The sequence below is a fragment of the Aquila chrysaetos genome, chromosome 11 (genome assembly GCF_900496995.4).
Source record: "Aquila chrysaetos chrysaetos chromosome 11, bAquChr1.4, whole genome shotgun sequence".
Lineage (NCBI taxonomy): Eukaryota > Metazoa > Chordata > Aves > Accipitriformes > Accipitridae > Aquila > Aquila chrysaetos.
Genome location: NC_044014.1, coordinates 18,758,648 through 18,781,564, shown reverse-complemented (window position 1 = coordinate 18,781,564; position 22,917 = coordinate 18,758,648). Strand labels below are relative to the sequence as shown.

General features: G+C 35.1%; 1 protein-coding gene across 4 annotated transcripts in view; it reads left to right on the top strand.

Annotated features, from left to right (window-relative positions):
• The window catches only part of MYOF (myoferlin), a 72,993-nt gene that overhangs the window by 36,455 nt on the left and 13,621 nt on the right, over window positions 1-22,917 (top strand). For all 4 annotated transcript variants that reach the window (XM_030029719.2, XM_041127205.1, XM_041127206.1 and 1 more), the window contains 20 exons: window positions 22-138; window positions 520-697; window positions 1,540-1,664; window positions 2,153-2,259; window positions 4,500-4,692; window positions 5,742-5,897; window positions 6,885-7,016; window positions 8,362-8,525; window positions 10,330-10,444; window positions 10,564-10,669; window positions 12,730-12,872; window positions 13,172-13,345; window positions 14,444-14,555; window positions 15,996-16,073; window positions 17,870-18,051; window positions 18,145-18,303; window positions 18,465-18,563; window positions 18,858-19,019; window positions 19,562-19,727; window positions 20,305-20,381. In XM_030029719.2, coding sequence (XP_029885579.1) covers window positions 22-138; window positions 520-697; window positions 1,540-1,664; window positions 2,153-2,259; window positions 4,500-4,692; window positions 5,742-5,897; window positions 6,885-7,016; window positions 8,362-8,525; window positions 10,330-10,444; window positions 10,564-10,669; window positions 12,730-12,872; window positions 13,172-13,345; window positions 14,444-14,555; window positions 15,996-16,073; window positions 17,870-18,051; window positions 18,145-18,303; window positions 18,465-18,563; window positions 18,858-19,019; window positions 19,562-19,727; window positions 20,305-20,381 — 2,745 coding nt within the window. The remainder of the gene's footprint in view (window positions 1-21; window positions 139-519; window positions 698-1,539; window positions 1,665-2,152; window positions 2,260-4,499; window positions 4,693-5,741; window positions 5,898-6,884; window positions 7,017-8,361; window positions 8,526-10,329; window positions 10,445-10,563; window positions 10,670-12,729; window positions 12,873-13,171; window positions 13,346-14,443; window positions 14,556-15,995; window positions 16,074-17,869; window positions 18,052-18,144; window positions 18,304-18,464; window positions 18,564-18,857; window positions 19,020-19,561; window positions 19,728-20,304; window positions 20,382-22,917) is intronic.

Here is a 22,917-nt window from a genome sequence, read left to right as displayed (position 1 = left end):
CAATGTTTGATTATGTTACAGGGAGAAGGAGTTGCTTATAGAGGGAGAATTCTGGTTGAACTATCTACAATACTTGAAAGCAAACCTGTTAATAAAAAGTTAGAGACGATTCCTAATGATGACTTACTGGTTGTTGAGGTAAATACTTGTTTTATTGTCAGTGTTGGTAATGGAGATGTGCCTTGGCCGGTTATTTTCGGAGAATGATCTAACTTACTAAAATTGAAACAATTGAGCTGAAGCTCAGAATTGAGAGGTGGTTATTGATGTTGTGGCTACAAAAATGTCATACTCTTGTAGCATAAAATGTTAATTTGAAACATTTTTATAATCTCAAATACAGTAACTTATTATACACATTATATGTAGTATTATTATTATTATATCTTTTGGTTGCTTCTCAGAAAGTAGTAAAAGTATTAAAATTATTATTTCTATTAAGAAATTGCTATTGTTTTCTGTAATTGTGGATCCTGTTTTACAAATATTGAAATACAACTAAAAATGTTCTTGTTGTAGAAATACCAGCGCAGACGCAAGTTCTGCTTGGCTGCTGTTTTTCATTCTGCTACCATGCTGCAAGACACTGGTGAGCCTATCCAGTTTGAAGTTAGCATTGGTAACTATGGCAACAAGTTTGATACCACCTGTAAACCTTTGGCATCAACAACGCAGTACAGTCGTGCTGTTTTTGATGGTAAGGATGCTGCTGGTATGGAGATAAAATAATGTAAAATGCTCTTTCTGAGGTGCTATTTTATAGCTTTAGAATGACAGCTCTAACTCCACTAAAAACTTATTGAAAATGTGACGGAAAAGAACGTGTGGCTCTTCATGGCTTTTAAGATTGAATTACGTTTATGTAATACATGCTGCGAAGCCTACTGAGGTTATTAAAGAAATTTTCACAGAATTCAGTGAAATCTTTTGACTGTGTACTAGATGTGCAGAGGAAAATTGGCAAGAAAAATATCACATTATTTTACAGGTATGTAAAAACTAGGGATTAAATAGGGAAAATACCCTTTGAACATTCTGATTTAGAATAAAATAAAAACGTGTTTTTAAACCAGGTGTCTGGCAGCCTAGAAGAAAACAACCTAGCTAGATCACAGGAAAATATATTTTGGCTATGACTTTTTTTATTAACTGCAAAGAGTAGGAGTTCTTTTTTTCTGTGTATTAAATGAATTAATCAGGTTTACTCTGGAAAATAATTATTTGAATATTTTATTTCAGAGGTATACTTGTATTAATGTGCTATCTACATCAGTAAGTTATGGGAAATAATAATGAACATGTTAACAGATAATTTATTGAAAAAAATCCACTGGATTTTGAAACAATTTGAAGTAAAAGTTTACCATCCAACAGATACTACAGTGGCTGAAAAATACAAATCCTTTGATAAGTTTGGACTAGCTTGTATGTTCTTATGAATTGTAGTACATAAATGAAATAAATATAGCAGCTTGTGCAGTGTACAGTATGTATTCCTGCCATGAATTCTAACTCTAACGTACAAATGTTTCACATCAGGTAATTATTATTACTACTTGCCATGGGCAAACACAAAGCCAGTTGTAACGCTGACTTCCTTTTGGGAGGACATAAGCCATAGATTAGACTCTGTGAATGTAATCCTAAACATGGCTGAAAGACTGGTAAGACACTTAAGATCTTTCTTTTGCTGATGTGCTTTTCATTTTTACTTTTTTTCATTTAGAGATGTAATCAAAAAGTGACATTTTGAGCAGATTATGGAACAGTTTTCTGACACTTTTCCCTCCTTTTTTTCCTATTCAAAATTAAACATAGCTCAGTATAACAAATGGCACTGCTAATCATAGGTCTGTATTCTCGCAAGGCCCAACACACTCCAGGAAGGAAGAGTCCTCGGTATTGGTTAGGGGCATGTTAAGTCTGTAGAACTGTTACTTGTTTTGGAAGTTAGGTGCAATATCATGTATTGTTAAATACAGTGAGAACATAGGAGTAGACCTGTTAAATATGAATTAAGTTTGAACATCTGAGTCTTTTTTGATTTGGGCTTTATACATACAAATAAATAAGATTAAAGTCTTGAAATTCATTGACCATAAGCCACAATGGAAATTTATAAATGCAAATCCTTTTCTTTTAAATTCCTCAGCAATCCAACTTAGCCACCTTAAAATCAGGAATGCAGGCTAAAATTTCTGAAAACCTATTAGCTGAGATGTGGTTGAAGCTGATTGATGAACTTACAGAAGACATAAGGTAAAAGTACCCTTTTTATCTCTTATGTTATCGTTCTAGGCCTGCCCAGAATCTTTGCTATTGCCTTTAGTAAGTCACAAAACAAATTCTAAGGACTATAAAACGGATTACCCCTATGAAATGACCTGAGAACTGGAATTCCAAAAGTCTTTGAAAGTAGTAAACAGCATGGACGTTGCCAGTGAAGTCATCCATCTAGTTTTGTAATTCTCCTTTATCTTAGTCACTGACAGTAATAAAACAGCATCTCTTGAAAAAAAATTTAAGGCAGGACTGTTCTGAAAATGTGAAATTGTGGATCTCTGCTGCCTTTATACTATCTTTCCTTCTTTAGAATTCCTCATGTACCTTTTTTTTACCCATGTTTCAATGTTATTTCTGAAACTGAAGACGGAGGAAATTCTGTGATTTACTGGTGAGCCTAGAATAAAAATTTTAAAAGCTATTTAGAGCTTAAGGGCCATAAAGATTATTTTTTTGAATAAGCCTTTAGTCAACATGTCTGTATGTATGGGAGTGTTCAGACAAGGCAGTAAGAGTCAGCACTTAAGAGTCTGAAGGAGAATAAATTCTAAATAGAGAGGAAGGAATTGTATGAGAAATAGACATTAACAGAGGGAGATATTGAGGTGGGGAGAGACACTTGAAAAACATTGAACAAGTGGGTGATGAAACAGCACAGGAAAAGGAAAGGGAAAATGAAAGAACAGTTATTATCCATTAGAGGAAATAACAGAGAACATGAAACTAGAGAACAAATTCATGAAGCTTTAGAGCCAATGTAAAAGTGAACAGAGGAAAAAGCAAACAGTGGAGATCAGTATATACTAGCAAAGAATTATATCATAGAAAGCTTATGTCAAAATATAAACAACTTCATAGAATACCTGCTATGACCTGCAAAAAAGCAGAGAGAAAGAACTGACATACTTCAGGAAAGCAAAACGTGAAGAGCGAACTATTGCCACATGGAGCTATCTAGTGAATATAGGAACTTCAGGTTTTATATCAGTTATGTCGACCCATCTTCCTGACACACATCTGCACTGTTACTAATTCAGTCCATTATTTTATAAAGTATCTTATCACTCAACAGTTATGGAGCAATAGCAGCTAGATGTATCAACCAAATGAGCTTCCTGTTGTTCATAGGATACAGTGCTCTTTATGGCTTTTTTTTCAGCAGACTCATGAAACCTGTGTGAAAGACACAATTCCCTGTGTTGAATTCATGGAACAATTTTTCTTGCCATGCTAAAGTTTAAATGAGTTAGGGGTTTGAGAGAGTTTTCAGTGCACTATTTAAACGTAAAATGAGGTGACTTTCTGGAAGTTCTGATCTGGTACATTTGATTCATGTGTAAGTACTTGCACCCAGGGCAGGCAGCACTTGCATTCAGATTAGTAGAACTAACTGTAGTGGAAGGCATAATAGTCACTATCAAGGTTTTGCAGAATCAAAGCCCTTAAAAGTGCATGGCTTGTCATTAAAAATAGGTCAGAGAAGAGTCAGTCTTTTCAAACTTGGCAGTGTCTTTGGAAATTTTTTTTTTTTTTAAAGTATCATATTAAAGACCTGTTAATGAACCGTGTTGAAGGGGTATAATCATTGGTCTTTGCAAAGCTGCCTTTTCCTCAAACCTCCTCCAACTCAAAAAAGCTCATTTTTCCTGGGCTCTACTGTGACGCTATAGGATTTCTTGGTTACATTGAATAGTTACTCTGCCCTCTGGTGACTGAAGTTCTGTGTCATGGATTTCTTTCAGAGTTCTTCAATGTTTTCATGCCAGGTTAGATAACTCTAGTCATAGACACAAGGCATATTTGTATATGTTTCTGAGAATTTACAGTTTCCAGTGAAGGAAAGGAACCCAATCTTGGTCTGAAGGCACTGATTTAATCTTTGAGATGTACATTCTGAGAAAATAATTTTCTAATTTGAATATATAGGGAAATTGATTTTGCTTGGTTTGGTTAGCAGCAGTTACATTACAGCATACACCTCGAGCTATTCTATGTTGGTGCTTGTTATGTAAGGACAGCATTTCCTTTGCTTACTGTAAACACTTTGTCAGGTGGAAATCTCTGCAGAAATAGATGCTACAGCACTATTCTGGTGGTTTTCAATCACAGGAAATAATAGCAGTCAATCTGTTGCCACTGTATGCATGTCCACATTTAGTGTGTGGCTAAATAAAATCCACTTAAATTATTAACCACAATAAATATTCTCTTTTCAGTAAACCATTTCCCCTCATAGAAGGCAAATCTAATATTACAGTCCTTGACACTCAAATAGAAAAACTGCGCCTCAAGTCTCTCAGACAGATTGGAGAAGCAGCAGCAAGGATGAGAAATGAAGCTACTGATGTGAAAGCCACTCTGACAGAAATTGAGGATTGGTTGGATAAATTACTGCAACTGAGTGAAGAGGTTAGTACTACACAATACCAGTGGTTCAGTTAGTTTAGAAATAGCTGTCTAACACAAACTGGTGTACTGTTCACTGCTAATCAAGCAATATCCACTCTCCTTAGAATAGTAATTTTGGATGCTGTGAAAGTAATCATGTTCCCCTCTGTAATTAGGATTTACTTAAATATAATGTTCTAGTGTGTTAGGTGTCTTCACTGAGAACGTGTGTTGGGAAATAACCACTCTGTGATTTGTAGAATAGACTGTATTCTGTTTAAAGTAACAGTATTTTGTCCTTCCCTTTCTTCCAGAATCACAAGTCACATTGCTGGTTCAGGGACTGCAGGATATATGTTGTACTTCCACAGCTTGTTAGCCATAGTAATCAACTTCTAACAGAGTTAAATCTGTTTGTTTCTGTATTTTTTAAATTTTCAGCAGCATCTTAAGTTTTCATCTCGGTTATCTCATAATTGGTTTTCACAACATTGTAGAAACGTTTTATTTTTTTCTTTGTCACTTCTGCTTTGAAAGGTTACTGATTTAAAAAAAAAAAGGAGCAGTTAATTTGGCAGACTTGCAGCTAGCATACAAAGGTGTGCACAAAGCTGCAAAAAGATAGTAGGCTGTTTCTGTCTTCTGCTAAAAGTCTTATGATGATCTACCCTTAACGTGAAAGCATTACAAACACTTAAATATGTAGCAGGTCAATCCAAAGCATTAGCATTTGGGATCAGTCACTATAGTCACCATAAAGGAATCGAGATACAAAATGTCTCTAGAAAAACTTGCAAAAGATATAGGAACTGGTTTTTTAAATAAAACTTACTTGCTTTCCAATAGTCTCAATGGTATTTTTAATGATTGTTTCAGAACTATATATTGCATTACTTGCAAAGTAAGACATTTTCCTCTATTTATCATAAATTCATGTTAATTATTCATTCTAAGTAATAAATCATTTGACATAAACCCTGATTTATGTTTCTGTTATCTAAGCATTAGATTAGTTTAACATTATATTAGTTACCATTCTTAACTATCTTTTCTCCACAAATAATCCACAGCCACAAAACAGTATGCCTGATGTAATTATATGGATGATCCGAGGGGAGAAAAGACTGGCTTATGCTCGTGTTCCTGCACACCAAGTGTTGTATTCCACAACAAGCCCCGAATCATCTGGTAAATATTGTGGAAAGACCCAAACAATCTTCTTAAAGGTACTTATTTTTTTTCCCCTTAAAAAATAATTAACTCCCTAAACTGTGATGCCTTCTGACATTAGCATGAAACATGCAAACAAACTATGAACAATGAGGTGCCAAAACTCATGACAGATTAAAAGCCAACTGCCTATAGTTTCTTCAAAATATCACAGATTCTAAAGTGAAGTTCATCACAAGCCAGTTAGAACCAGCATCAGCCCCTAACTGAGGCTTTTCTGAAAGCGCTCAAAATTGTGACAGGACTTTTAAAGTGTTACTGGGTTTCGTGTTTTGGGGTTGGATGTGAATGGAGACTTTCAGAGGGAATAATTAGTGTAAGTCAGGGAAGTTTCAAAAACCTATTCAAAGTTTTGGAAGTTCCCTAGTATGTCTCTCTGCATTGAGTCTTACTCTTGAATAGGAATGCCTTCCTCCATTGAAGTTTATATTGTCTTTAATTGGAATAAACTTAACCAGAAAAAAGGCAATCTGACTATAACAATAGCATTTACAGACTTTGTCAATGTACTAGTAGTTATATTGATTAATCCTTCAATGCAGACAAGCCTATATCTTCATGTTTTTATGCAAGCCCCTTTATTATGCATGTTATGATGCATTGCTTCTACATTTAGTGAACCATTTTGACTAACCTCTACATTTCCAGAGTCTCCTAACAAGAAACAGTAACATCAACATTGAAGTTTTAAGTTATTGTCATAATTAAAAATCGATTGCTGGATGAAACTTGGGAGAGAACATACAGGAACAGGGATGATACTTCTGTTACTGTTTGTTTTTTACATGCCCTAGGCAGGTACCATCTAAAGAATGTTTCCTTTCTGAACTATTTATTACTGGCTTTTGAGGAAATGCAGTACAGGAATAGGTCAATAAATCATGTATTATTACTCATATCTCTATGTTATTGTATATATTTTACTGAAAGCTACAATACCTACATAACATAAGAAAGAATAACTTTTTCTGTTCATGTGCCAGTACCCACAGGACAAGACGAAAGATGTCAAAATGCCTGTGGAGTTGCGAATTAACATTTGGCTTGGGCTCAGTGCAGTTGAAAAGAAGTTTAATAGCTTTGCAGAGGGAACGTTCAGTGTTTTTGCAGAACTGGTATGTCCATCATTGCTTTCCTACTTTAAGCTTGGACGTGAGTGTTAGGAATTCAATGAAATTGGAGCTCTTTTGAATTTTATTTTTTGCATGCCAGGCAGAAAGGGAGAAAGTATTTATTATACTGAAACAAGTAGACCCCATTCAAGGCAATTAATGATCAAGTCCATTGTGCCTACCAGATGAACTTCAGCAGACCAGATTCTAAACTGGTTAATCAGGTAAAAATCTGGTTAACTTCAGTGATTTCAAAGACATTTATTTTAGATTTTTATCAGTGTAATTAAGATTGGGATCTAGACCATTATGTTTTGGCATGTGAATAACCCTTTTATTTTAATTGCTTCTTCACTTCTACAAATAATACTTGGATACAAGTGGTTTTGCTTAATAATGGTTCTTTTGTAGCAGTAGAAAATCTACTGTTACAGGAAAAAACTGGTCAAAACCAGTAGATTTTTCTGACAAAAGGCTATAATATGATAACATTTCAATGGTAAGAGTTAACAAATTTGGAATAAAAATGCTTGAAATAGTCCCACAGCATAAATAGAAATTTTGAATGATAATGGTGAGCAGCAGGTGTCTTATACATGCCCCATCACCTAATGGTGCATATAATCCAATATCAGTATAATAGCTAATGAAACCAGACACTTTTACAGAGACTTGTGTCACCATTGCACATATACTTAAATATTTAATAGTGCTGTAGTAAGTCACTTAAAATAGTCAATAGATGTTCAAAGCCATTATTTAAGTATAGAGTTTAAGAGGCTATTGAATATCTTATTTTTTGTTCTTCATACAACAATCCAACAATTTTACAGGAATAAGAGCAGAAAACTCAAGACCATCATAAACTACGAATGATCCCATTAGCATAGAGGGAAATATACTATATAAACTGGACTGACATCGGAATCATGCCCCTAGTAGCTTCCATGATAAGACTATAATTCAGTTTTGCATGATAGAAAATAAGAGATTATAAATAGGAGGAGATTTGAGATGGAAAAGAATGCAAGGATCATGCGTCTAGGGAACAGAACTTGTTTGAATAATGTAATGGAATTTTATTTAACAAAGCTTTAATTTGGAGGAAGTTTGACTGTATTTGTAGAGAGGCATTAAATTGAGAAGATAGTTTAGGTTAGCAGTGGAATCATTGTTTAACGATGACATTGCAGAGTAATGTGGGAAGGGAGTACTTAACTTCAGAGAAAGGAATCATATAGTAGAATGTTTCAGTTGTAACAGTTACATAAATATCTTTTTTTTTTTTTTTTTCTCCTAAACTTTTTATTATTCCTAAAGCACTCATTTTTTCTTTCTTCTCAAACAGTATGAAAATCAAGCTCTTCTTTTTGGAAAGTGGGGTACCTCAGGACTTGTTGGTCGCCACAAGTTTTCTGACGTCACAGGAAAAATCAAACTAAAAAGAGAGTACTTTCTGCCCCCAAAGGGCTGGGAGTGGGAAGGAGAATGGATGGTTGATCCTGAAAGAAGGTCAGATTTTTTTAATTTTATGCAGGCAGGAATAAAAGAGTTTAATCTCAGAGTGTAGCGTAAAAGCTCCTCCCTGTTTTATTGGCTAAGAAAGAGATTTTAAGCTGAAATTTCTAGGACAGCAAAAGCCAGCCAATAGTCAAAGCTAGTTAATGACACTAAAATTGACATTACTGTTTTTAAAAAGTAAAATAAAGCATACAACAGAAAGAATGCATCCATTTCCTAGGAACCAGCTTACAGTTTAGAAGTCCCCATGTGATGACAGGCATATTGCTTATATTTTCTGTGTCTTGGTGCCTCATCTTTAAAAAAGGAATAACAATAGTTTTCCCTTCCTAGAAATCTACTGTGAGGATCACTTGTTTCTATGTAAGGTTCTCAGATTCTGCTGTGATGGTTTTGGACAGGACCCTTAGATAGCTAGGTCTTCCATAGCTATAAACTTAACCCTGACATCCAGTATAAAGCTGCAGTTCATGTTGTATCAACACCATTACAGCATTTGCATGGTCGTTCGCATACAGTGGATGTTTTTTTTGTGTTGTGTTTATTTCACTAAATGTTGAGACGTTCTATTGCCCTTGTTAAACAACTGTCACAGGTTATTTCTCAAACTGACTCAGGGCAGGGGTTGTTTTCAGAGCCTAAGGTTGTGGTGCCGTATGACAATCCCTCCCCTGGTGGACCAAATTCATGAGGTGTCAATCCTCCCCCAGCTCTAGTAGGTTCAGTCTTGCTCTGTCAGAGGTTTTCAGCTCCTGAGTTGTGCCAGTTCAGCTATTTGTGTTGCCACACTTTAAACCAGACTGGGTAAATTATTTGTTTCATAAACAAAAGCCAGCATGAGAAAGAGATTATTTTCTTTTTTCTTAAAAGAAAAGGTTCAGCCCATTTTAAATTCTTGTGTTCTGCTGGCCAAAAAAGTACAGGACTGTTGCTATAGAAAAACTCTCCAGGAAGAATATGTGCTATTATTTGATCCATTTTAAAATTTTATCAGTTTATAGGTATGAATGGATGGATTTACTTTCATATTCAATGAATAGTTTTTATTTCAGTGAATAATCTGACATGAAAAAAAGCAATAACAGACATGGAGATACTTTCTCAGATAATGAAAAAGACCCCTACTGTTAAAACCCATAACCATGTTTATGCCTTGCATCTGCTTTTATTGGAACATAATCTGCATGGCTTTATTTGACCAGCAGATGGCATTTTAGAACATACTTCAGTGTTTTCTGAATCACAGTTAATCACAAGTGGAAATCAAGGCTATTTTGTTTGATTTAATGTTCTCATTTCTTTTACTTGAAAGTTAGAAAACTATTAGCCAACTGATTGCTTACCTTGTCAACAGCATAAAGGGGAACAAAATTAAGTACATCATTGCCAAATTTTAGTGCATAGCTAGATATACAAAAATTAAAGATGCATATAACTGTTATGTGCAGTCTGGGTTTTCCTACACTTAAATATATATTTTTTCTTTTTCCAAGAGGAAGTGCTGAAAGCAGATCCCGAATAACACAGCAGTTACAACACTCCTGCTAGTCACTCATGAGTAATGTTCCTCCTATTGCTTACTACTACTGGAGTTGCTTCAGCTTTAGGAAGACATTCTAAGGAAATAAGTAGCCCCTCATATAGATGAGGGCTATGCTGTACTCTATTAATAAATAGAACTTCACAAAAATGGACAATCCAGAATTCCAGTACATTCTATACATTGTTTCTATATATTCTCCATAGCTAACTAAAATATGTTTGGTTTCTTATTATATTTGCTTTGGACTTGCAGTTTGTTGACTGAAGCTGATGCTGGTCATACTGAGTTTACTGATGAAGTATATGAAAATGAGAGTCGCTATCCTGGAGGGGAATGGAAAGCAGCTGAAGATAGTTACACAGATGTGGTGAGACTTATATTTTTCTCTGGATAAGTAAAGGTTTAAGAGAAGGAGTTCTAGGATTTGCCACACAGTGTATTTCATCTATTAATGCACGGAACTGTTATGTTTTCCCTACATAAAAGAATGGAGAAAAAGCTCCACCGCCACGTGAGTTCACTTGTCCTCTTGGATGGATGTGGGAAGATGATGCTTGGAAAGCTGATTTAAATCGAGCAGTGGATGAGCATGGTAAGATTTACTGTTTATCTGCTGATTATTAGGACAATGTGTCATAGTCTCTACTGAAGGAGGATGGATGTCAAGACCGTAGCAATGTCCTGAGCATGACGGTGGTTGCCCTGTGCAAAAATGTCAAGCAAATATTTGGATAACAGTTGCTTAAGGAATCAGATAAAATGACATTGAGAAAGTGTTCACTGTTTGCATCTGTTTCTATTTCCATTTTAATCACTACTCCATCAAACTCACTGTTCTCATTGAGCCTTTTCTTGGATCAAAAGGGACCAGTATTTTCAACAGTATATGTAATAAATGCATTTAGAAGTGCCTACTAGAGAGAGAATCACATAATCTAAGAAGCTGTACATTGGTCTTAACAACAGCACCAGATGACAATTTTGAGCCAAAAACTTTGACAAATTAAAAAAAATTAAGGCTAATGCAAACAACAGTCTATTAACATGAAAGGTTCCAGTTGGAAAAACTCTATGTATCAACAGTGTGCTTGGAAATAGAACCCATCCTTGTTTGAAATAAGTTTCCAGAACTTTTTTCCCCAAGTCCACTGTTAATGCAGTCCAATGGTTAGGATTGGGCCTGTAAGACATGGATTAGTAGCAGTAATTGGGTTTTTTTAGAGAAGTCAGAAGCTTAACTTGAGATGTGAAGCCTCTGTAATCGCACCAAGAATATGTGGCAAAGCCAGCTTTGGTTCTACCTGGTAATTTAACTGGGAGCCTTTAGCCAGGGGACAAGTCACCAAGCAATGTTAAGAGGTGAACCAGGAGGTCTGGGGGCCAAAGGACATTAGGAACCTGTTTGTGTTGGTCGCACAGCACACAAGTGTCTGAAGGATTCCTATATCGTTGAGAGCAGAATAACTGCACTGAATTTGTGTGGAAAGGGAGCCATGCAAGACTGATCAGGATGAGATCTTAACAGTATGCAACTGATTATTAGGCAATTCTGAAATGAAAAAGACTTCAAAGCCTTTCCGTGAAGAATCTGACACTGCTAGACAAGAGTTTTTCAGATTAGATGTACTACTAACCTGATCAGGTTAGAAAATCCTAAGTGCATAGAGCCACCATTTTTCCTGGAGTTGCTTTGACTTTCATATGCTTGTTATTTAGACTAAATTAAAACTGTTACCAGCTTAGAAAGTTGTGATATAAACAATCTCATAAGACCATAATTCAGATTCTACAGCAATAGAAAAAAGCGGTAAATCTCTCATAGCAAAGTATTTACAGGGCGTTAATGATTCGAAAACAAAATGAATAATAAAAGCAAAAGGGAAGGTTGTAGAAGATCCTGGAAAGCCCAGAATTTTGCAAAACTATCATTAATTTTAATTTGTTCTAAACCAGCTGAAAAGTCTCAAATACTTAATGCTTTTAAATAATGTAAATATTATATTATAAAATAAATATTATTATATTAAATAAATAGCGATTTGAGTAGAAAAAATATTTTATCTTAAAGAGTACTGATATCTGTCTGGAACTGGAACCTCTCGTAGGAGTCTGCAGTAACTTTTTAATAAGAGATCAATCTAAATAAAAGTCTGAGTCCTAGATACCTGACAACTGAATTATAATATGTAGAGCCAAAATACAGTAACAGGTTTACCAATTCTTAAAGTTTTTTGATCAGAGTTCAAATAGTTGGTGTTCCTTTAAAAGCCAACCTGCTGGAGTTGCAAGAGTACACAGGACATTCCACTCAAAATTAAGGATGATTTTTCCCTGTGGTGAAGTATAAAAATGTGGTATCAATACACCTAACATTTGAAAAAAGAAGAATGCAAAGAAAACAACTTAAAATGTATTGTATGTGTTTTAATGTAGAGATTTTTTTATTGTCATATGTATTATAACATAGCATCATGATAAAATGTCATCAGTTGCCCCCTAGCTATTGGGCATTTAGGGTTTGCAATATCAAATAGTCTTGTGTGACTAAAGCTTCATCCTGTGTAGATACAATAACTCTTATTTCCCATGCTTTTCTTCTTTGTATCTTGCTTGTGTTTCTGGAAATATACCAACTAATCAATTCTGTTTTAGGATGGGAATATGGAATTACTATTCCTCCAGACACTAAACCAAAGTCATGGGTTCCTGCAGAGAAAATGTACCATACACATCGACGACGAAGACTGGTGCGGAAACGTAAGAGGGATCCAGCTCAAGCAGTAACAGCAGGAAGGGTAAGCAGAAGAGAGATGCAGTCAGAGACTTGCACATTGTAACAATTTGAGTTTCTTTTTTAAAAATAAAATCCGCATGAGCTTACTTATTTCCTGAATAAAGAAAAAATTTAATACCAAACAAAAAAAATCTAGAACAACCTTGTGTGTTTTCATTATATTCCTTTTCTTTGTCTTTTGGTAAATAGATGTTTCCAGCTTTGGTTTATGAGGGGATTATGATGCCTGCCAGAGCAAGTGCCGATTTTTTTCATTACATTTGTACAACTCAGTGGATAATAAGGATGTATGTCTTCCAGGGAATATCATCATATGAGGATCAAGAAGGATGGGAATATGCTTCCTTGATTGGCTGGAGATTTCACTGGAAACAACGCAGTTCTGATACTTTCCGTCGAAGACGATGGAGGCGAAAAATGGCTCCCTCAGAGACACATGGTGCAGCAGCTATCTTTAAACTTGAAGGTGCTTTGGTAAGGGACACAGTATCAAAAAAGTCTTTAAATGTTCAATCTGCTAATTTATACTAAATAAACAATTATATCAGCTATTTTAGTCCCTGAATTGTTAGATTGATATGTAACTGAGGAACTAATACAGTATATAAAGTCTTAAAGGGACCATTAAAGTTGAGTAGAGACTCTTGCATAATGTGCTGCTTATTACTTTATTTTTCAAATTATTTTTATTATTACATTATGTGAGATTTAGAATAAAAGGCCAAATTACTAGATGAGCCTTCAGTAAGTAAAGTGAAAAGATAGCTCAAGCTTTTCATGCATGTAATTTAGAAGTATTAACATCAGCACAAGAAACAACAGGCACTGAAATAGCTGCCCCTGATTAATATTTGCATGTATAAACAACCAAACACAAGAAAGGATAGCAAAGTGTTGGAGAAGCCAGAATGTCATACACCACAAATAGATCACCAGAATGTAATTATTCCTCGAGTTTTCAGGTTAACACAGCTTCATAGATAAGCTCGATTTATCAAAATACAAATTGGAGCAAATACTGCAAGAAGGCTACTTTGTTTTTCTAAAATAATGATTCCAAGTCCGATTGCATAACATTAACGAAAGTTTGTGCTTTTTTCCTGGTTTGTTTCTCTTTTTTTGCACCAAATGTTGACCTATGATTCATTGATAGCATTTTCTTTCTCGACTTAATTCGGTTCCACAGAGTTTAAAAATTCCTGTTTCAGTTTCTCTTCTGACTATACTTCCTGGGCTATGGCTAGGATAAAGCCTTAGAGCAGTTCTCTGCAACAGCACAGTGCAGAAGACCTGCAACCTCTACTCCAGTAAGAGCTGATAGGTAGCTAGTGTATCTCCAGAAATATGACGTTCTGGAAAGTAAGATGAAATGACTGGATCCGATTTCTGCACAGGTTCAATGGCAATAAGAAATGACCTTTGGACATGCGCAAACATCTTTTAAACTACATTTACTCAGGAAAGTAAATTTCTCCTTGTCCTGGAGAAGAGACCAAAACCCATATATTCACACACAGAGTCTTTCTATGTTTGTAAATACATAGTAACTTTTTTTTCTTTATATAACTTTAGGGAGCAGACACTAGTGTCGATGATGGAGAAGGGAAGAGTTCAGACAAAACCAAGGAGTCAGCTACAAAGGTGTTCGGTGCCAATACACCACTTGTTTCCTGCTACTTTGACAGTAGGTTCTTTAACAATTCCTTTCTTATAAATCATGTCTGTTTCTCCCTGGTCTCAAACAGAATTATAATTCTTTGTGTTTTACATCTAGGTTTATATACCTTCTGTTATTGCTATCTGATCCTTGATTGGGCCCTATTTAGGCTACTAAAAGAAAAATTACAGTTAGTCATTTTGATATTTCAGTCCACTGTCACACAGACATTTTAAAAACCTGTATGGGACAGGAATTCTAAAGCTAGCTATTGCAGCACCTGAATGTCAGGCTGTCTTAAATGATGCATTTTTAGTATTAGGGTCCCTCCACAACAATGCAGGGAGCTAAGCCAGCAGAGAAGATCTATGTACAGTTAATTTTTTGCTGTTTTAGCTCACTTAAAGCAGCTCAATGCAAGGGCAGACAAATGCCTGACCCAGAGGAAGCAGTAAGACTGTGTAGTTGAGTTGGTAAAGTGAACAAAACTGACTTTGCCAACCTGGATTGGCTTTAAATGCCTTGGAATCACTGTAATGGGATTCACAAAAGCAGGGACACTGAGATGGGAGCCACCAGTGTTAGTTAATATGAATAGAGGCCAATCCCATCCACTCCTAAGACTTAAAATCCTTTTTGAGGATCTCTGACCAGAATACTTAGCTTTATTTGGACTCTGCAGAACTTGATCTCCCTGCTGGGAATAGGTGCCTAAATCTTCAATCTTGTCCCTCACCTTCTGAAAAAGATTATTGTGGTTTCTTTTAAATAATGACCACAATAGGAGGAAAATGGCACCTTTTCCTGCCAGAGTTCAGAGATTTCAGCTCATTAAGGCTATGAGCAGCTCAGATTTTTCCAAGGACTGAAAGGGTTAGAGCTTACATCTTCTAAAGAAAAGCTGTAGTAACTTAGCCACATGCTGTCCTGGGTTTGGGACGCACTCACATCTTTCTTTTAAACTATTCCACTTTGCCTGCGGTGATTTTTTTTTTTTTTTTTTTTTTTTTTTTAATCTTTTAGCCCAAGAGGCAGAGTTGTAATTGGAATAATTTTCTAGAGCTAACAGCCAAAAATGTGAAACTCCCAGGTCCCTCCAACCACTGTAGTGAATACTTAAGCACAGGAATGCCCAGTTCCTTATTCTCTTCGGAGAAGCTAGATTATCACACTGTTTCAAACAGGAATTTTTGAATATGAGGATTTTTAGATGATCATACGGTGAAAAAAGCCCAAATAGCATTAGAGTTTTTTTCATTTCTGCTTTAAGTTTTGTTGGAACAAATGTTCTCAGGTGCCAACTTGTTGGTATTAGTACACTTGTCACTAGAAAAGAAAAGTAGAAATGTTACTACAGTGCTTGTGCTTGAGTTAAAATGTGTAAGGCATTTTTATAAACTCAAAGTATCTTCATTACAGAAAAGAAGCCTGTATAATGCTGTTGAACTCTGTGTTTATTTTTTACAGGAGTGTATACTTACCACCTTCGCTGTTACGTCTACCAGGCAAGAAATCTCATGGCTTTAGACAAAGACAGTTTTTCAGGTATGGAAAAATCCTGCTAATGGTGCAGAAAACCCACAACCCACTTCTGCAATGAACTACTAACTTGATTTAGCTATAGAATATCTTAAATCCTTAAGGTCTGTGCGTAGGTCCCAGCTACTGAAACCGCGCCATAAAGGAATTCTCAGTTTCATTACGTGTGATCCAGATTTGGTTAGTACTGCCCCAGAAGCTGCCAAAAAAGAAGTGCTCTGAATGCGCAGCACCTGCTGCTGCCAATGAAGTCTCAGTGAGGGAATGGGAATTCAAGTAAGGTCTGAATTTCCCATGACCAATCCCTTCCCTATGCTTTAGCTTTTCCTTCTAACCAAAGCCTACATATAGTTCCTAAGCTGTCCTGCAGGAAGCTTGCACAAGAGCAAGGATGAAGAAAGCTGGATGGCTGTTATGTCACCAACTGCCTCTCAGTGTTCAGTATTTTATGTTAATTCATTACTGAGATGAACTTGTAGAAAACTACACTGTGCCTTACTAATAAGCATGGCTTTTGTTTGTTTACACAAGTGTACCTGTTGCCCTTTTATTTCCAGCTCTTAGGTATTCCAACAGTGTTGTATCCATTTGGCATCTTTGTAGTCAGGCTAATTCAACATTCATGTTATCAAGTATTTAATTTTCACTAATTAGAATTAAAATTCCACTGGGAAGTCAGAGAGCAAATTGAAATTAGATTCTGTAAGAATATGACTTTACACTTCCTTTAAATAAGTTCAGCCAAAGACAAAGGTGAAACGGACACTTTAGAATTTTCCTTCCCCATCAACCTCCATTTGCATCCTTCTTTTTCTCCCTGTTTTAATTGATAGGTGTAATACATTTGTTAATTTGTTACAGAAGATACAAAAAGCTAGAGATATTTTAGTGCTGTTTTCTGAAATGTACAGCTGCCTGTGTGTATTTGGTCTTACTTCAATACACAGCACTTACTTACTTAAAAACAATACAAAGAAACAAGAGTAAATGCCTCTAATTTGCCTATGTAGAATTCAAGATAGGTACCTCAGATGCAGTCACACATAAACTAGCACATCTACATCTTATTTTCCTCTAAAACTAGTTTGAAGAGTTAGCCAGATTTTGTAAAATTCTGATCATGTACCTAGCCAGAAGCTGTTGAAACTGACCTAAAGATAACTTTAAAATAGCCTCTAGTCCTTAGTAATTGCAATTTGTACAGGAAATGTTAATGACCATCATCGGATACCTTCTACAGAGCTTTTGATGATTTAAAGACCTGCCAAACACTGGGGCTAGACCACTCTAATCATTCAGCTGTTTCACAAGAAGAGGTTGCTATAAATAAGCATGTTTGAAACCAAACTTGGTCTGAGCAATACAGCCTGGGAGAATTTGTTGTTCAGCAACTAGCCAGAACTAGAATTATTTTTTTATATTATTTATGAGGCTGTACAGTTGTATATCAATGGAGACAACAAAAAAAGTTTCTACGGACAATATTTAAGAGGAGATTAGCATAGCCAATGTTTCATTTTAGTTTTCAGGTTCTCTTTCTGATTTGCAAGATGTTTTATCATTTTCATTTATTACTCTGTTAATCAAGACTTGTATAAAGGAAGCTATTTAGTAATTAAATGGAATTTGCCTTATATGTGTATGTGTGGGCTTTTGTTTTACATAAAATGGCTTATAGAACTGGTAATGAGAGAAGAAAAATAACATGCTATATTTGATAAACATTGTGCTTATGTGCCTTATGGCTTGATGGGGTTGTTTGTCTGTAACTCTATGCTTTTAATCTTTGTATGGTATTTCAGATCCGTATGCTCATGTTTCTTTCCTCCATCAAAGCAAAACAACTGAGGTCATTCATTCAACTCTAAATCCTACATGGGACCAAACTCTCATATTTAATGAAATTGAGATCTATGGGGACCCACAAACAGTAGCCCAAAACCCACCTAACGTTGTTATTGAACTTTTTGACAGTGACCAAGTGGTAGGTGAATGCTTTTTACTCTGATTGTTTTATTATTTATTTATATTAATTGAGAATAACATTAATGGCTATGATTGCTATTTTCGGTTGCAGGGTAAAGATGAATTCCTTGGAAGAAGTGTTTGTTCCCCTATGGTCAAGTTAATCCCAGAAGAGGACATCACACCAAAACTGCTCTGGTATCCTGTAACAAATAATGGCAAAGCTAGTGGAGACATTCTTTTTGCTGCAGAACTTATTTTGAGGGACAAGGTATATATTTTTTCTATATAATTTTTGTGTGTATATATAATATAATTTATTATATATCCTTTTAACAGTGAGTCATAATGTGAAGAATTGTCTTAATACTTGCAAGGTATTTCATTTAAGGAAGATGAGAGAAATTAACACTCATGTTTGTGTCTTAATAGGGTGGCGCCAACCTTCCAATTCTTCCATCACAAAGAGCACCAAAGCTTTACATGGTACCTCAAGGGATCAGACCAGTAGTTCAACTCACTGCTGTTGAGGTATGGCTTATTCTTAAGCTAACTGAATACAAGTACAGTCATCTCATCCTCTAAATAGTAAGTTTGTGTATTTGCTTCAAGAAAAAAATATTTCATAGTGAGAAATAGGGGGGATTTTTTAAGTGGTTTTGAGTTTCATTTTTTCCATTAACTTTCCTAGAACAACCACCATGAAATATTTTGCCAGTCACATTTTATTATTGAAAAGACTTAATTTCTTCTTTCCTACTTCTTGAGTATCTAACCATATTGATATCTCTCCCACTTTTTCTTATATTGGATTTTATTTTACAGATTCTGGCTTGGGGGTTGCGGAACATGAAAAACTACCAACTGGCACCTGTTATGTCTCCAAGTCTCATTGTGGAATGTGGGGGTGAAATGGTGGAATCTGTGGTGATCAGAAACCTCAAAAAGACACCAAATTTTCCATCTTCTGTCCTCTTCATGAAAGTTGTACGTTGCAAAAAACTATATAACTGATTTTGCTATAGATAGCTGGTATCTCATACTTTTGAAGGTCAAGGATTTGTTATGCAAGAATGAACAGAAAAACTTGCACATCCTTTCTTGACTTAACATAAGCAATTTACTGAGCCTGAAAATTCTAATAAAGATCATGTAAACATGTCTGTACAGTCATTGATAAATTATACAATTTTATATGCACAATCCAGTGCAGTATATATATATATATATATATATTTATTTGAAAAGGCATCAGTTTACAAGTAGATGTGTGACTGCTTTCCTACTGCCAGGATGGGAGCTGTGCAAGAGTCAAGAAAATTCAAGATTTGTGGCAATTAAAATTATTCTTACTGACTTGTATTGAATCATAATAAGAGGTTAGAAATTTTCATTCACCATACAGCCATAGAACATAGTAGTTCAATATTAAATAAATTAAGTAACAGCTGTAATTTAGGGGGGGAAATCTTTAGTCTTCATTTTCCTTCTGTTTGCATTATAAACAAACTCTAACCTTTCATTTTTAGCTTTTGCCAAAAGAGGAGTTATACAGTCCATCTCTTGTTATTAAAGTAATAGACCACAGACCATTTGGACGGAAGCCCATCGTGGGACAGTGTACTATTGATTTACTGGAAAGCTTTCGCTGTGACCCCTACACTACTAAAGAAGACATTGCACCACAACTGAAAGGTAGACAGCTGGAAAGTGAAAAGTTCTACTTTCTTAGGAGATGCTAGAATAACCTATCTTCAGTGTTTACATACTGTACTGATGAATAGTCATCTTGTGTTGTGGACTTATTTGGAGATAACATAATCTGAAAGAAAAATCTAATCACAGTATTAATTAGTGCAAAGGCAAGTCCACTCTCAGACTTAGTAAGCTGGTTCCCTGAAGTTCCTTTTTAGTATCAGCTTGGAATTTAACTACCTGTAGATTACCCCTGCACTAAATACCAAAGTAATGATCCAGTAGTCCAGCAAGAATGCTCTGAATACAATGCTGACATTTTCCTCTATATTTTTTCCAAGTTTTACTCTTTTTTTTTAATTCTATATATTTCAGAAATGTTTGTGTATCCTGCACAAAAATATGTTGTGTATTTTTAGCAAAAATGGCAACTAATTGCTTTCTTTACATGATCAAACCTACAGCCAATGAATTATTTTACATCTTCTGTAAATGTTTGGATTTCAAATCTGATTAAAATGTTCAGTAAGACATTTCTCCTACACCATAGTGCCTTAATAAAATCTTTGGCTTACAGTTAGTCTACTATCTGCTGCTCCTCGCCAGGATACGGTAATTGAAATGGAAGACACACAGCCACTGCTAGCAGCTCAGGTAATCTCTGAAATTTGATGCTTGACTTTCTTCTTCAGATCTGTGATTTCTGAGAAACTATCAAGACAGCAAAATTGTCAGAAACATATGCAACCTTCTGGAAAGCCAGATGGAATAAAGTTACCTTGTGACAGGAAAGCAAAGGAAATATGTTAATCATTTTAACCTCTGTTTGCCTATAGTAAACATCAAACTATGGCTTTTTGTGCATGGTAAAGTTCACCCAGTAACTTAAGAATGAATTCACATGTTCAATAGCTACTGAAAGCATATGATAGAACATTACCCAGTTGTCCACTGGTGATGGTTACAGCAGCCTGATCTTGCACAGACTGAGTGGTTCTAAATAAAGGAGCTAGAAGTAGGTGCATGCTTTGGTGGGTACAGAATCAAAGCCATGGTAACACAGTCCTTCAGCCATTCATTTTATCACAGTTGTGGCTTTGCCTCTCTTACCATGAAGTCATCCAAAACTGATAACACTGAAACAATTTTTTCTGCACTAACACTTCTTTTCTCTCCTTTTCTGTTGTGCTTTGTGAATCTCTCTACTGCTCTGATTCTTTCAGGACCACTACAATACAATTTTACTTTCCAGGTAAAAAATAATTCAGCTTGCAGAATTTTACTCTTGAGTTGAAACATGAATGAAGACAAATTCCAGACAGTACATTTTCAAGGAAAAATTTGCAATTATTTTAGGACTGTAAAATGTTCCCCTTACCTAGAAGGTGTTTTCATAAATTTCTGATGACCTGTTATTTTAAAGGAAGCACAAAAGTTATGCCCTTTAATATAGTAATTTTGCAGGCTCTTAACCCAAAACTTTGATTTTTCAAAAATGCAGAATTTTTTATTTTGTTACAGAGGTCCCAAAGTAAATACTACTGAATTTAAACTTTCGAACTCTCACTGCTATTTGAGTATGTTATTGATTGCATTGTTCCTCCTTCACTTCTTCTTCTGTATCTTAATGTTATGATATTCAGACTCTAATTTAAGTATCTCATAGGCCATGTTCTTGTATTTACTTTCATCATACATCTAAATTGTCTTTAATTTAGAACAGTCTCTAACTTTTATCTGAATTAGGCCTTCCATTCTAATATAAATGCTTTATAGCTGGTACAGAGAATTTTTATTTCCTTTAAAAATTTTAGGAAAAGACATTAAAAAAAAAATCTTAGCACTTTGAACTCACTGGCAAAATTGATTGAATTTGTGTAGTTGATTTCAACTATAAGAGGGAGAATTTTAAATGCTACATAAGGTGCAACACAATTTCTTTTAGAGTTTGACATCACCCAAGCCAAATATAACACTAGATACAGTGATAGCATCTATAGGAGACAGGAAAGAATATTCAAAACAATTCAAATAGAAATAAGTACACAAAATGCCAAAATTTCATCAATTACATTCCAATTTCAGTGTTTAAGCAGTATGTCAACAGCACTCAGCAAAATGGCTTCTCCAACAACAGTGCATGTATGTATGTACCAAGCTAATGCATGGAGATGACCAGAACGGGGTCGGATGGGGAAAAATGTTAATGTGATGTGGTCATGAGGCTGTACTTCTCTTGGCAATTATTTCATACAGAGATTTTGGAGGACATGATGCTCATGAATCTAGTATGATTAGTTACAAATATTAAGGTATCCTTCTTCTGAAAGTCTCACTGTGTGTGCACAATATGTATGAACTATTAAAAACTTTTTTTGTGTGTCAGCTTATTTGGAATCTATGTATTAAAAGCACCAAAATCAACAGGAATTATTTAACCACACTATTAATATTTAAACTTTGTTTAAAAGTCTACTTTCTGGAGAATAAAATAAATCTACAGTAAATAAAATTCTAACTCTTAACTCTAGGGATCCACTGTATCTCTTGGGTTTTTTTCCATGATTTCAAGAAGTTAAAAAAGCTAATAGTTCAGTGTTAGTGTCTTGAAAACTTCATGTATAACAGTCTACAGTGAAGTCACTGGGTACATTAAAAAAGGACCGTAACTGTTACATGATGTTTACCATGTGAATATTTCACTCCAAAATCTCAAATTTATCATATGGCATTTTATTCTGTGTTTTGGCATTCTGTGAGCACATCCTGCTTACCAGTTTTAGCAACAATAATATCCAAATATTGAAGACACGTTATTTGGTTTGGGAATTTTAAAGAAGGTCTTAAGGTTTTGATTTTCTTTTTTTTTTAACCTCTTCCTCCCAAAGCTACCAAGTGCATTATTTGAAGAGACATTTGAAGGTATATCAAGGGGAAAAAACAACCAAACTCACAAACCCTAATTTAAACTCTTCCAACATTATGCTTTGATGAAAGGTACAGAGTTCTACACAGTATACTTTGTGAAAAAGCTTTAAATTGGGAGTTTAAATTATTATTGCATAATTATGCAAGCTACCCTTCATGTTGTCAACATTACAAACCAGTGTTTAAACAAAGTCAAATTTAAGTATGGCAAAGTATTCAAAATTACCTCATGAATTCTGCCTGTAAGTTTTGAAAATCACTA